At 37.8% G+C, this 15,387-nt stretch overlaps 1 protein-coding gene across 2 annotated transcripts; it reads right to left on the bottom strand.

Moving 5' to 3' along the window:
- Positions 1-1,673: 1,673 nt before the first annotated feature.
- LOC127442869 (uncharacterized) lies at positions 1,674-14,785 on the bottom strand. Of its 2 annotated transcripts, none has more exons than XM_051701150.1 (11): positions 14,657-14,785; positions 13,473-13,743; positions 13,009-13,165; positions 12,490-12,750; positions 9,547-9,672; positions 7,378-7,569; positions 7,178-7,283; positions 4,077-4,381; positions 2,808-3,019; positions 2,414-2,573; positions 1,674-2,195 (listed from the first exon to the last, which is right to left on the bottom strand). In XM_051701150.1, exons 1-11 carry the CDS (start codon positions 14,734-14,736, stop codon positions 2,056-2,058), a joined length of 2,010 nt encoding a protein of 669 aa, XP_051557110.1. In that variant the 5' UTR covers positions 14,737-14,785; the 3' UTR covers positions 1,674-2,055. The 2 variants fall into 2 exon arrangements, with proteins under 2 accessions (XP_051557110.1, XP_051557111.1); XM_051701151.1 differs by having other exon boundaries at positions 7,378-7,566.
- Between the last annotated feature and the right edge of the window lie 602 nt (positions 14,786-15,387).

The raw sequence follows: 15,387 nt of genomic DNA, 5'->3' as shown, positions 1-15,387 counted from the left end.
TTGGCCAGGCGGCCAGCTCTAGTTAGAGTCCTGGTGGTTCCAAACTTCTTCCATTTACGGATGATGGAGGCCACTGTGCTCATTGGGACCTTCAATGCTGCAGAAATTTTTCTGTACCCTTCCCCAGATCTGTGCCTCGATACAATGCCGTCTCGGCAGTCTACAGACAATTCCTTGGACTTCATGGCTTGGTTTGTGCTCTGACATGCACTGTTAACTGTGGGACCTTAGATAGACAAGTGTGTGCCTTTCCAAATCATGTCCAATCAACTGAATTTAGCACAGGTGGGCTCCAATCAAGTTGTAGAAACATCTCAAGGATGATCAGTGGAAACAGGATGCACCTGAGCTCAATTCTGAGTGTCATGGCAAAGGCTGTGAATACTTATGTACATTTGATTTTTTTTTTTTTTTTTTTTTTAATAAATTTGCAAAGATTTCAAACAAACTTCTTTCACGTCATCATTATGGGGTATTGTTTGTAGAATTTTTAGGAAAATAATTAATTTAATCAATTTTGGAATAAGGCTGTAACATAACAAAATGTGGAAAAAGTGAAGCACTGTGAATACTTTCCGGATGCATTGTAGAAACATTTTACACCTAAAGAAAGGAATAGTACAAATATGTTTATACACAAACCACACATATGCAAAAATCACAGACTAATTGTGGCCTTTAAAACATGGAATGTGTTCAATCGAAATGTTATATACACACTCACTTAGCATTTATTAGGAACACTATGATCCTAATAAAGTGCCCTACATGGTCTTCTGCTGTTGTGGCCCATCCACCTCAAGGTTCGATGTGTAGATGCTATTCTGCTCACTACAATTGTACAGAGGGGTTATCTGAGTTACTGTAGCCTTTCTGTCATCTCGAATCAGTCTGGCCATTCTCTGTTGACCTCTCTCATCAAAACATTCCAACCGCAGAACTGCCGCTCACTGGATGTTTTTTGGCACCATTCGGAGTAAATTCTAGAGACTGTTGTGCGTGAAAATCCCAGGAGATCAGCAGTTACAGAAATACTCAAACCAGCCCATCTGGCACCATCATGCCACAGTCCAAATCACCGATATAAATTTTTTCCCATTCTGATGGTTGATTAACTGAAGCTCCTGACTCATTTCTGCATTATTTTATACATTGCACTGCTGCCACACTATTGGCTGATTAGATAATTACATGAATAAGTAGGTGTACAGGTCTTCCTAATAAAGTGCTCATAAAGAGATGTCTGCAGGATTTCATCTGGAGGTACACACAAAAACCTGACCTCTTGCACAGACCAAGGACAGATTAAGATTTGAGCCTAATTGCCCCTATGGTTAATCCGTGCCTGACATTAACTTGATCACTGCATACCAAATGCCTGGGAAACTATATTCAAAAGCAATACATTCTAATTTGTATATATGGCCCACATAATCACATTCATGTAACTCAACATACTGTATATAGAATTACAGCCCAACCATTACCCAAAATTCATTTGCCGGAGGTAAAAGGGACCAACTCCAGAAAGTGGCCAAAACTCACCCATAACTTATCCTGTAGACCCTAAAACAATTGAGTTCAAAAGTTTGCATCCCTCCTCACTTTGAAATGGCGAGACAAAATTAACAAGAAACTGATATTTATATATAATAGAAACAAAGCAAAAGCACTGAATGTAGAAAGTGTTTATTACATTTAATTGAAACAATCTGGCTGTCAGCCACACAACAGCCAAACTAAAAATGATTAAGTAAAACATATGCAAATATGTCAAATATTTAAGTGTACATATATATATATATATATATATATATATATATATATATATATATATGGGAACAACTGAATGTGCTGCAGAAACAACATAACCAAGCAATAAAAGTACTAATTGTTTAAGGTAAAAACAAAACAACCTAACAGGTTGGTAAACTATATTTCCTTAGTTTTTGTTGGTAAACAAGAATTATTTTAGGCTTTCTTGTATGAGCCTCAATGTTGTGTGTTTGTATTCTGTCTGTTTATAGTGTAAAAAGATAAAAATAAAAATCAGTACTATGGATTAACATGTTGTAAAGGTTCTCTTCTCTTTCTACCGCCCTCTCGATCACTAGCCAGATGAAACCACCGTCTAATAACTTTTTCCACATCTAACTCTGTTGCCTGAGTACACTGTGGATTTCTTCTTACAGCCTCTAGGAGAGGAGAATACAAAGAGATTAATAACACAGATACATGTAAAAAACAATCAGCAGATGAAATCCAGCTCTGAAAAACAAGGGCCTTTAGCACATACTACAAAACATACTACAGTACATGACAGCAACAATCCAAGAACAAAATGGTTGTCTATCAACAAATGACTAAAACTTCCAAAAAAAAAAAAAAATTCATAAAGATGAAAAGCACTTACCAATCACAACATTCTTAAGCTCCAGGCTTTGAAAAGATGTCTTTCCATTCACACCTCTCCAGTTGACCATTTTTGCAAGGTCATTTTTCATGGTTTGCTTCATGACTCTCCAGACAGTGTCCTTCACATCAACTCCACCCAAAAACCCTAGGGTAAGTACCTAAATAAATTTAAACAAAAATTGCCATCTTAAGCATATTTTCTTTTTTATTCATTTGAATCAATTTTTAGATTATTTATTGATATTTTTATTTCTTGTTCTTTCCTTTTTATATTGTTAATTGATTTTAAAATTGACCTATCTACATTTTTATTTCTCTTTTTCATGTATACCATTTTGAGATGTAGTCAATCGAGTGACAAAAGTATGCAAATATGCGTAACTGACACCTACCATTTTACTTCTTGTGTCTGGACAGGATCTGATGTCATCTTCTAGAGCCATTAATGAAGCAAGGTCCTCAACCGGAAGGCGCCTTTGATCCAGATCATTGGCAGTTATGATCTCCCGCGTGTTATTTCTCTGAAGATCTTGAACCATCTTAATTAGGTTCCTTTGTTGCTCCTTCATAATTTCCTGATTTTTTAATAGGTCGTGTAGAATTGCTGAAACAATAAATACACTAGGTTAACACTGTTATTGCAAACAAGTCTTAACTTCTACCCAACATATGATTAGAGCTGTCAACAGGGCTGAAATATTCACTTAAATAGTAACACATTATTTCAGGTAGGTGAAAAAGTTCCCTGACGTCTGTTTGATGTGTGTGTTTATATATGGAAGTTTGCTCATCTGCAATAAGTCTACAAGACCATCAGTGTGAATGGTTTGGATGTCGATAAGACATTCCGCAAATGTCTTTGAGACATTTCTCATTTAGATTGTTTGTAAATCTGACATTTTTAAGATGTTAAGCAGATGTTAATCAGATTGTGATGCTTTCCAGATGGAAAGATCTAAAACAGACATCTCGGAGATGTATGTGTGCTATCTAGGTTGTCTCTAGATGTTGCAATGAATCAATATAATCCAAACAGCACCGTGTTATAGCTATTATATATTGCAAAGACTGGCTGTTAACAAAACTGTGTTAAATAATAGTCAAAAGATTTATCCCATTCATATTCTCAAATCTTTGGTAAAAAAGTAAAAAGAGAAAAGAAACGCTTCAATAAATGGTTCTATGTTAACTTAGTGTTGCATATACCGGTGCCATTGTACTACCACGGACACAGACTTCATATTACTGGCGGTACCACAGTGTTTTTCATTAAATACAGTTGTATGTATCTAATACTTATACAGCGAGATGCTAACAAGAGAGCATGACACAACGGCCACAGACTTCCATCCAAGGGGCCAGAAGGACATCTTCAACTGTTATGCTGCGTCTCGCTGTATTTTCAGCGTTTCGTGCAGGAACGCTGCGTTTTAGATGCTGTGCCAGCTTAAAAGAAAATTCAACCTTTTAAACGCATCTCGAGACACCCGCATTCTTTTTTATTTGTTGCACCGCATCTGTTTTAGCCCAGGAATGCGATCGGTCTGAACGGCCTGTAAGTCAACATCTTGCTTTTCAGCATTTGAATGTGCATTTTTAACAAATAATCACATTTGACAGCCTTATGATTGCAAACAGATGTACAGTCTCACAAATCTTACATCCCAGCATTGGATTACAGCACAAGATGTTTCCATGTCTCTGGTGCATGGAAGATTCTGGATCTTCCTGGTCACACACTGGCTGTTGCCATGACACTTGGTTCAGCTGGTCCTGGGATGGTCCGGCACAATTTTGCTCTTGCCACAATTGTTTGGCAGTCTGTTGTTGTGGCTGCTCTGATAAATGTACATTTTGCCTTAGTGATGACACAGAGATTTTGCTCCACCATTCAGGACTCAAGCATGCTGTTGAAGTTGCTTGACTCGGTGTTGCATCTGCAGATGTAATCAGGTCTGCGTTTCGTCTTTGGAAAAGAACATAGTTACAAAAGTGACACTGTGCTCGTAATTAAGACTTTATTAAAATACAATGATTCTCATGGAGGTAAACATTTCATTTATCTCTCATACAAAAATGGTATATGATACTGAATGATTACTTTGGCTGTTATATCATATTTTGGTTGACTTCTTACACAATGGATGATTCCGCATATGCATAGTTTCCTACTATAAAGCATGCCAATTAAGTAATTTGTCCGAATCCTCAGTTTGCGAGAAACACCAGGAGTGACCTACTAAATCCGGCGAGATTCTGAAGTGTGCATCCTCTGGACACTTTATAAACTTCATGCCTCATGAGCTGAGTCATATTTAAAACACTAAATTTAAAAGAATGGCGGCAAACTGCTATTTGGAAAGCTCTTTTCAACTTTTATGTGCTTTACACTGATGAGCCAGAACATTATGACCACCTGCTTAATATGCTGTTGGTCCTCTGCTTGCTGCCAAAACAGCGCTGACCCACCGAGGCATGGACTCTACAAGATCCCTGAAGGTGTCCTGTGGTATCTGGCACCAAGACATTAGCAGCAAATCCTTCAAGTACTGTAAGTTGCGAGGTGGAGCCACCGTGGATCTGACTTGTTTGTCCAGCACATCCCAAAGATGCTCAATCAGATTGAGATCTGGGGAATTTGGAGGCCAGGGCAACACCCTGAGCTCTTCATCATGTTCCTCAAACTATTCCCGAACAATGTGTGCAGTGTGGCAGGGTGAATTTTCCTGCTGAAAGAAGCCACTGCCATCAGGGAGTACCATTGCCATGAAGGGGTGTACCTGGTCTGCAACGATGTTTAGGTAGGTGGCACGTGTAAAATTGACGTCCACATGAATGGCCGGACCCAGGCAGGGTTCCCACTCTTTTCAACCAATGAATTTCCATGACTTGAAAGCTAATTTCCACGCCCAAACATTTAGCCTTTCATTCTGAAAATGGCACCGAAATCACAATCGCATTGTTTGATAAGTTTAACTGAAAACATTTAATAAATAAATTAATTAATTAATTAATTAAAAAGCAACTACAACTTGTTGTAAGTTCCCAGTGGATAGACTAACTTACAACAGGTGAGATTTTCCAGCATGTGCAATTATTCAGATGTCGTATTCAATTACATTATAAAAAAATAAATAAAAATGAAACACCAAAATGTATCTGTATGAAATTTGCACATTTTAAAGGCTGTAGGCCCACCTGCACAAGATTCCCTTTGATTTTGGGTTGAGTTTAATGTTTTTATATATAGTGTTTGTTAATGCTTGTTATATGGAACAACACTTCTATTGTTAGAGTTCGGCCTGTCGCGACTGTAGTAAGTTAGTCTATCAACAAGGATCCTGCGACATCCTCTGGAATGTGAATGTCATCTTGGTGAATTTTAGTCAATTAATTTTTTAAATAATTGAATACTGTACTCACAGTATTAAACGTACTGTAATAATCTCACCTGCAGTAAGTCGGTCTATCCACTGGGATCTTACTATAACCTTTGGAATGTGAAAATATAATTTTGGTCAAATTTAGTGTTTTTTTTTTTTTTCTAAAATAATTGAATACTATACTCATTATTGGACTTACTATAAGAATATCACCTGCATTAAGTTAGTCTAGTCACTGGGAACTTACAACAACCACTGGAATGTGAAAATACTGCACTTTTACTGGGTTTTTATGTTAAACTTGCACTTCAACACAGCATAGTGGGTGGAATTTTCAGATGGTCGCTAGCATATGCTAGGCAATGAAAGTAGATCGGAGCATTTTCAGTCATAATTCTGCAGCCACACCAAGTGCTGACTGTTCTGCGTACAATGTTTTATGGCCCTTGTAGTACAGTTATACACTTTAAGCCAAGTGTGCGAACATTTTTGTAAGATTGTCGCCTTCAGAGAGCGCGGGGTTAAAAAAAATGAATATCCAATGAATAGAGCCTAAAACTAACTTTTCCCCGCTTCATATAGGTCTTTTTTAGCCCTTTACATCAACATAATAAAGTCGTGGGACAAATACTTTGTTGAGGGAACAAAATAATTCGCCACAACATATCACATTCTCACGAGTTATTATATCGTGGCACCGACAAAACGAAGTGAACCAAACCTGTCCCTTCCCTGGTGTGAGCTAGGCATTGTTAAAGGTGCACTTTCCTGGCATGCTTCGCAGTAGTAGCTACATTTTACATGCTAAAGTAGCTTACGTGAAAATTTGCAAAGAGAGCGGGTAAATGACAATTAGCCTGAAAACGTAAATCCTAAAATGGGCACCCACAAGCCTTGCTATTTCAGAGAAGCTCTGACCCAGTCGTCTGCCCATAACAATTTGGCCCTTGTCAAAGTCGCTCAGGTCCTTACTCCTGCATTCAACACGCTGACTACGAGGCTTCGCTTCACCTGTGAGAGGTCAAAATGTTTTGGCTCATTGGTGTATATTCCAAGAAAGTTGTTCCATGTGCTTAAACGGTGCTTGTTTAACAAAATCAGAGTAGATTATTTTCACCGTTATTACATCATACTGTATATTCACGTCAAAGGACAATGCCCATGTACCCATATGAAGTATGTCCTGAATGCATACATACTACACACCTGCATACCTAAAGAATGTACATTATTAACAGGCGAGAAGTACATTCTTCATCAAATAGAGTACATACACTGACAGTACACAATTTTGGATGCAAGCCAGACATGATGTGATAAAGTTAAGACAGTCCTATGTGAAACAACATGACATTACATTAACTCATACGCAATCATACTTGATTTTCCATTTTGGTGGCTTCAAGGAGTCATTCCCCACTTCGGACAGGACATCAGACTGCTGCTCTAGAAGAGGAATTTTCTTCTGTGCTTCATAATAATTATCTGTCAATGTCAAAATCAAAAAGTCAAACACATACATGTTTTAACATGTTTGTACGTACTTACTCGCTAATTAATTGATTATATTTATACACACTTGCAGAATACATCACTATGATTGTGTATGGAGTCCAAGTCTCTTGAGGTTGCTCCACACTTTTGATTGCCCTCTGAATTCTGTTATACTTGTATGGAGGCCAGAAACACACATCGTCCTTCACCCAAATTGCAGGCACAACTTCCACTTCCTCTGAATCCAGAAAGCGTACTATGTGGTACATGGTTTCTGCTAAAAATGCAAATAGATGCGTGAACCTCAGGGAAGGTCAATAGGTGATTTATGTAAACTTTACACTGAACACGCTTGCCACACCCTGCACAGCCAAAGTGAGACTTAATGGATTTGATTGAGGCTCTAGCAGGAGCATCACATAAAACTGAAATTTCCCAAAGCTCAGAAATCAATCACATTCAAATATTTCATTCCAAATGAACAATACTTAAATACATAAAAGGTGAATAAAAAATTTAAAAAAACCACAAAACAGTGCACCTCTACAAATATTTAACTGCGCATCAACTCAGCAGCTGCATTGGTCCACCTTGCAACCAGAGACCAACCCCAAGGTGGTAAAAAAAAAAGATATGAGGTAGTATCACATTTTGTCAATGATTATTTGAAGATCTATACATTGAATTCACTGATAAGTGATTGTGTCGTATTTGTGCTGTCCCAAATGACACACTATGCACTCATCCATGTAATATATGAATTTTCAAAGTGTAGTCTCATCCCGAATGGAACACTTAACGTTTTTTTACTACATGGAAGCATTCACCGTTTAACAGCTGACGGAAGTGACGTTTCAAAACGCATCTGATACATTGCCGCTAACTTTAGTAGGTTAGCCAACCTCAGTTCAACACTTGTATCTCAAAAAATTCACACAGCATTGGGTGATGATAAAGCATTCAACTTACATTTGTAAGTTGCTGTCTTCACAGAAGTTTGCTACATTCTCCAGAAGATGCCACATTCTCCATTATTTACAATGGACCCTTTTCACACTTCCAGGTTTTAGAACGCGGAAGTAAACAATTGCAGGGTAAACACTGATAGCGGTGAATAGGAAACCACGCCAAATGTAATTTTTGCTTATCATTTGCTCCGACATCAAAAGAAAAACACTACTATTATGTTTCCACAACTTTCCGAATGCAGAAAAAAGAGAGCGATGGATTATGACCAAATTTACCACCTCTCAGCAACTACACTATATGGACAAAAGTATTGGGACACCTAAACATTACACCTACAGGAGCTTTTATGACATCCCATTCTAAATCCATAGGCATTAATATCGAGTTGGTCCCCCCTTTGCAGCTATAACAGCTTCCACTCTTCTGGGAAGGCTTTCTACAAGATTTTGGAGTGTGTCTGTTGGAATTTTTACTCATTCTTCCAGAAGAGCATTTGTGAGGTCAGACACTGATGTTGGACGAGAGGGCCTGGCTTGCAATCTCCATTCTAGTTCATCCCAAAGGTGTTCGATAGGGTTGAGGTCAGGGCTCTGTGCGGGCCAGTCAAGTTCTTCCACACCAAACTCATCCAACCATGCCTTTATGGACCTTGCTTTGTGCACTGGGGCACAGTCATGCCGGCACAAACTGCTTCCACAAAGTTGGAAGCATAGAATTTTCCAAAATGTCTTGGTAAGATGAGGCATTAACATTTTGGAAAATTCTATGCTTCCAACTTTGTGGAAACAGTTTGGGGAAGCCATTTTCTGTTCCAGTTTACCAATTTGTTTATTTCATTTTTATAGGCAATAGTTTATATTGTACATTAGCTACTGCCACAGTTCATGTCCTATTGGTAGCTTTTGACAAGCCACTGTATTTCTATAAATTACAGCTATGTATTTGAAAACAGTTGCAGTTAAATTTGTTCAGGAGTCAAAATTAACATAATAAATGTAAAAGCTTAAATTGATAGGGAATTAACCATTTATTTATTTTGTGGAAACATGTTTATAATGTGCAAAGCAATAGCTAGAAACATAATGGAGTCTAGCCAAAAGTTCATCCATGTTCTCCAAAAGGGCACCAGGTAGTCACTTAATTACATTATGGAATATGCATACATTCAGTCTTTCAATGCCCGATATGCTGCTAATGGCCCTATTCATGTTCCTATTTGCATCAACTCTCAAACGTTTGCACATTGCCAAAAGTCGTCAATAAAAAATAAAGAATGGACACCAACCTCTTTGTTCCTCTGTATCTTCAATTTTAATTTGTAAGAAATTGTTTTCAGTCTCTGAGCAACTAGAAGACTGTCTCTCCTCCATTTCATCCAGTTCTTGACTTTCCTCTTTCACTTCCGTTAGGTCTGAAATGAACAAATGCTAGTTTATTAACAAAGTTTATATTTTAGTTTATAACAATCAAGGCCAATCATTTTTTTTTTATCAAGAAATAAAAGTAGCCATTTTATAGCAATTTATGAATGTGTAAAAAGTGAACGCGGTATGGTGTGTATGGGAGCGTCTGAAAACTCCACCCACTGCGCTAAAACGTTGGTTGCTAAACGTTGGTTAATTAAATTGACTAGCATGTTCAACATAAACACTTTTTATTTTTTATTTCTATTGGTTGTAGTAGACTGCCAGTGTGATGGCTACATGTGAAATTTTGCCAGCATGGCCAATTATAAAGACACAGTATTCAATTATTTAAGAAAAAATACTAAAATTCACCAAAATGTTATTGTCACAAGCTATAGGTTCCCAGTTGATAGACAGGTCATATTTCTCCAGCGTTATTTTCACATTCCAAAGGTTGTAGTAGGCAGCCAGGCGATAAACTGACTTACTACAGGTCATAGTTTGAGTATGTCAAATTACACATATACAATATTCAATTACTTTAGACAATAATGTACTAAAATTCACCAACGTATTTTCACATTCTGTAGGTTCCCAGTGGAAAGACTTATACAGGTCATATTTTTCCAGTATGTCCAATCATATGACTACAGTATTCAATTATTTTAGAAAAACGATCCTTAAAATTCACCAAGAAGTTATTTTCAAATTACAAAAGTTGTAGTAGGTTCCCATTGGATAGACTGACTAACTACAGTTCCAGTAGTTTCCAGTACGTTAAATTATACATATACAGTATTAAATTATTTATTATTATACTTTTATTAAAGTATTAATTATTTAAAAAAAAAAAAAAAATCACTAAAATGCTATTTTCACATTCCAATGGTTGCAGTAGGTTCCCAGTAGGATGACTGACTTATTACAGGTCATATTTATTTCCAGCTACCAACTACAACCTTTGGGTGTAATATTATCATTTGGGTGAAGTTTAGGTTTTTTTTTAAATCATATAATGGGATATACTGTAAAATGACCTGTTGTAAGTCAATCTATATAATAGCCTACACCAGTTGAGCCATTCAGTTTGTAGTCCAAAAACACTAAAGAGAGGATTAGCATTTTTCTTAACCCATGGGTTAAAGGATTTTCCTATGGGTTTTTTTTAATGGCAGCTTTGGATTTATGAGTAAAATAAGGTCTGTGGTAAAAATTACTTGAAGATACTTGGATGTTACCTAGTTGCTAGATAAGAACTATTATGGTTTTCCATTTCCTCAGTCACATTCACATGCTTGTGGCATTTGTAGTCCTTATCTAGCAATTTGTTAGCAACAAAAAAAAATTTTTTTTAAACATGGCAGCTTCAAAATTTACATTTGAGGTATGACTATGTAATTTATGTTGTACAACAAAACATCAAAGTATCTTTAATGTTTACCACAGACCTTATTTTAAAACCCCCATTATAAAAAAATAGCCATAGGAAATTCCAGAGGGAATCCATGGAAAAATAGCCTTCCAGGTTCACATTTACATATTTGGAAGACGCTTTTATCCAAAGTGACTTACAGTGCACTTATTACAGGGACAATCCCCCTGGAGCAACCTGGAGTTAAGTGCCTTGCTCAAGGACACAATGGTGGTGGCTGTGGGGATCAAACCGGCAACCTCCTGCTTACCAGTTCTGTGCTTTATCCCACTACGCCCCCACCACTAGCATTCTGAGATGATATTCTTCTCACCACAATTGTACAGAGCAGTTATCTGAGTTACCGTAGACTTTGTCAGTTCAAACCAGTCTGGCCATTTTCTGTTGACCTCTCTCATTAACAAGGCGTCTGGCACCAACAATCATGCCACGGTCCAAATCACTGAGATCACATTTTTTCCCCATTCTGATAGTTGATGTGAACACGATTGGCTGATTAGATAATCACATGGATGATTGTTGGTGCCAGATGGGCTGATTTGAGTATTTCTGTAACTGCTGATCTCCTGGGATTTTCGCACACACCAGTCTCTAGAATTTTTTCAGAATGGTGCCAAAAACAAAAAACATCCAGTGAGCGGCAGTTCTGTGGACGGAAATGCCTTGTTGATGAGAGAGGTCAACAAAGAATGGCCAGACTGGTTCGAACTGACAAAGTCTACAGTAACTCAGATAACCGCTCTGTACAAACGTGGTGAGAAGAATATCATCTCAGAATGCTATTCTGAGATGCAGGTTGGCGCTGTTTTGGCGGCACGAGGGGGACCTACACAATATTAGGCAGGTGATTTTAATGTTGTGGCTGATCCGTGTAGTGAGTGGTGGTGGCGTTGTGGACTAAAGCACATAACTGGTAATCAGAAGGTTGCCGGTTTGATCCCCACAGCCACCACCATTGTGTCCTTGAGCAAGGCACTTAACTCCAGGTTGCTCCAGGGGGATTGTCCCTGTAATAAGTGCACTGTAAGTCGCTTTGTATAAAAGCATCTGCCAAATGCATAAATGTAAATGTTTAGTCCAGGTGGCTAGCAATTATGTTTCAAGGATTCCTATTTATATAGTTTGCAATCCAAGACCATTGAACACTTACAAAAATTATCATGGTTTTACAACATCCCAAACTTCCCAATGGTACACTTCCTGGCTGTTATGATTGCATTTTGGAATGCAACAATCTACATTCAAAATTAAAATGAACGTCTTTTTAATTAAGGGATAAAATCATCTTAAGACAATCTAAACCACTTTATCAGAAATAGCACTCAGATTGACTGAATGTAGTTTATTTAATAATTAAAGTTTCAATGTTACAAGGAAGGAAAAAAATTACCATTTTGAATTTTTCCCCGATTCCTCCGTGTTTGCATGTAGAATACAGTGGGAGTGTTCACAGAAGAGGTGGGTGTGAGTACAGCAGAGGTAGGACTGATACAGGTGGATGTAGTCTGAGTAGAAGTTGGCAGTAAAAGGGGTGTTGAAGGGGTGAGAGCAGATGTGCCAGCATCGGGAGGGGCAGAGTTAAGGCTGGGTGGAAGAGTTGCTGGAAAATCAGGTGGAAGAGACTGGGTAGAGTTCTGCTTACAGGAACTTTCTGCTCAGGAAACAAAATGTGTAACTGTTTATTATAGTTAGTTTTATAGTATACAGTTTAGTTGTTCTTTGATCAGAACAGCAAATTCTCAACAGTGCAAGATTAAAGGATACTGACATTTTCTAGAATACTGAGTAACGTAGGAAATGTTCAGATAACTGACTAATCCCAATAGGGAATTCCAATTTGGAATGAATTCAGGAAATTACAATATTGTCAATCATTTTATATAAGGCCTTGGTAGGTACAAATAAATACCTCTGACAATAGCGTCATACAGTCGCCGCATGACTTGCAGTGAGGGATGACTTCGCATAAAACGGTCTTTCAACAACACTCCTGATGAGCGCTGCCGGCCTTTCTGTTTGGTTATAAACAGCACTGGGGAGACACCCAGGACTTCCAACTTATGAAGCTGAGAAGAGAGAACAAAATGCTTTGAACAATAAGGGCAATCAAACTAATGTAAAAGACAGTCAAGACTGATTTACATGGTCAATATCAGGGCAGTATAGTTCCTTTTTGGCTCATAGGCATTTTGCCTTGGATAGATAGTACAGCAAAGTCTGACAGAACGCTACAGCCAGAGAGAGAGAGGATTGGGACATGGTACGGGCTGGATTTGAACCCGTGAGCACAATGGTCATGAGTACGTGGCTACACTTCAGATAATAACATTGTTACTTTGATAATGATCTAAAAAAGAAATCAACACAACTTACAAGCAAGTCCACAGAATTCATTATTTTGCAAAAATTGCCACCCTTTTTTAATTTGGCGGCCCACTGATTGTTGTATTTAATTTTTTGGGCCTTCAGGTTCTTCTTTTGTGTAACCTTCATCCCGCAGTGATGGCATTCTTTGGAGGCATTGCCAATCACTTTGTTGCAACCACTGCACTGGCGTGTTGTGGCTCCAGGTGCCATTCGTGCATGTGAGGGGGACGGAGTGGTAGAGAGTGTGGATGGAGATGGGGTTTGTGATCTGAAGTAACTGCAAGACAGACAGATCATTTAATTAAATTACATGGCAATTTTGGGGTTTTACAGAAAACTTTTTGGGAATTAAAGCTGGAAACATAAGACCTAACTGGTTACTGGTCTGAAATTAGTGTTGCATTAACAAATGTGAAATACATCCATACAATATGTTCACTGATGTAGGCAAGAGTTTCAACTTTCAATTGTTAAATTAGTCTTCACTTACGAACATTAACCATGGATTCAATATACTAAAAGTGGAGTAACTATGACTTTTTGTTTTGTTTTTGGTAGGAACCATGGTAAAACTAGCAACGATATTTGTTTGTTTTTGTTGTTGTTGTTGTTTTTGGCAGAATTTGGTTTTTTCCGGTTTTCCTATACTATTACTATGGTTGCACTACAAATATCATGGTTAAAATATGGTTACTGTAGTACAACCATGGTAAATATTGTGGTTCCAGTGCTTTCACTACAAATACCATATTTGAACTATAGTTACTGTGGTAAACCCATGGTACATTTACGTTAGGGTTGTGCAATTCTTGCAAAGCTAGCTAATAGGAATTTCTTGAACCGTTATTACTAGCCAAAAGGGCTGTTATTATCAGTAACTGATATGAATATTATGGATTTTCTCTCCTTAGCTTTGTAGCCAGATGTATTCGGCTTAAAACACTGTTATACAACAGCGGCCTATGCAGAGCGGACAGATACTATGCACTGCTGAAATGTGAAGGTGCCAACTGATTTATAAAGAACACAGAATGGATTTTATATCGAAAGTTAGGACGGTGTGGGACCGGCTACACACCAAGAAGCAACACAGGTATTGTACTGCCAAATCTTGCGACGGAGCGATTGACGGATATGAATGCGTAATCTCAGTGCAACGAGCTCTAAAATATCTAGAGATAGCTCACTACCTGTTAGCATACCCAACTTCAATGGCATCTGGTCGGCTAGCGCAGGATCCCTCTGAAGTACGCGATCCAGAGGATGCCATCTTCTTCTTCTTTAATATTTGATGGCGGTTGGCAAACCTGCTTAAGGTGCATTTCCGCCACCTACTGGGATGAAGTGTCGAGCATCGATCTTAATATGATCATTCAAATGTTTTATCTACTATTAATGTTTGAATTGTTCTACAGTTTTCAATTTAAGAGGTTAAACTTGTGATATGACTGATACGAGTTCAATAGAAGACAGCTTCAGTTACTACAACAGCATGTCTATGCAATGCACACAATAACACCGTAAACTAAAAACATAAAAAGAGGATTCAATAATGATGGGGATAAAATATACTTTATTAAAGCTACACTATGTAACTTTTGGCCCTCTAGCAGTTAAAAAATAAAACCGCATGTGTCTTGCGGAAGAACATTGTTTTGGTAATGACGAAAGTTTTGCTTCGGCTCTGCTCCTCTGTACGGATCAATACAGGGCATCTTATCAGAGCGAATGGACAAATAAATAACGAAAGAAAGGAAAAGACGGATATCCGAAAGCATGTCATCTGCTGTTGTTTTGACTTATTGGAAATATTGATGTTTTGACATAAATGATGTTACAAAAGTTAGACAACGTTCATTAACATTAGAGACAATGATTGCAAGTCTGATATGGTCAAACGTTGTAAAGTTTTTATAACTGC

Source organism: Myxocyprinus asiaticus, chromosome 6 (genome assembly GCF_019703515.2).
Source record: "Myxocyprinus asiaticus isolate MX2 ecotype Aquarium Trade chromosome 6, UBuf_Myxa_2, whole genome shotgun sequence".
Classification (NCBI taxonomy): domain Eukaryota; kingdom Metazoa; phylum Chordata; class Actinopteri; order Cypriniformes; family Catostomidae; genus Myxocyprinus; species Myxocyprinus asiaticus.
The sequence above is the reverse complement of the archived record's forward strand: the minus strand, read 5'-3'. Positions and strand labels throughout refer to the sequence as shown.

Coding starts and splice junctions, on each gene's coding strand:
- LOC127442869 (XM_051701150.1), bottom strand. CDS start 14,736: ATGGCATCCTCTGGATCGCGTACTTCAGAGGGATCCTGCGCTAGCCGA. Junction 7,284..7,377: donor CATAGTGATGTATTCTGCAA/GTGTGTATAAAT, acceptor TGACATTGACAG/ATAATTATTATGAAGCACAG. Junction 2,574..2,807: donor CAGACACAAGAAGTAAAATG/GTAGGTGTCAGT, acceptor AAATTTATTTAG/GTACTTACCCTAGGGTTTTT.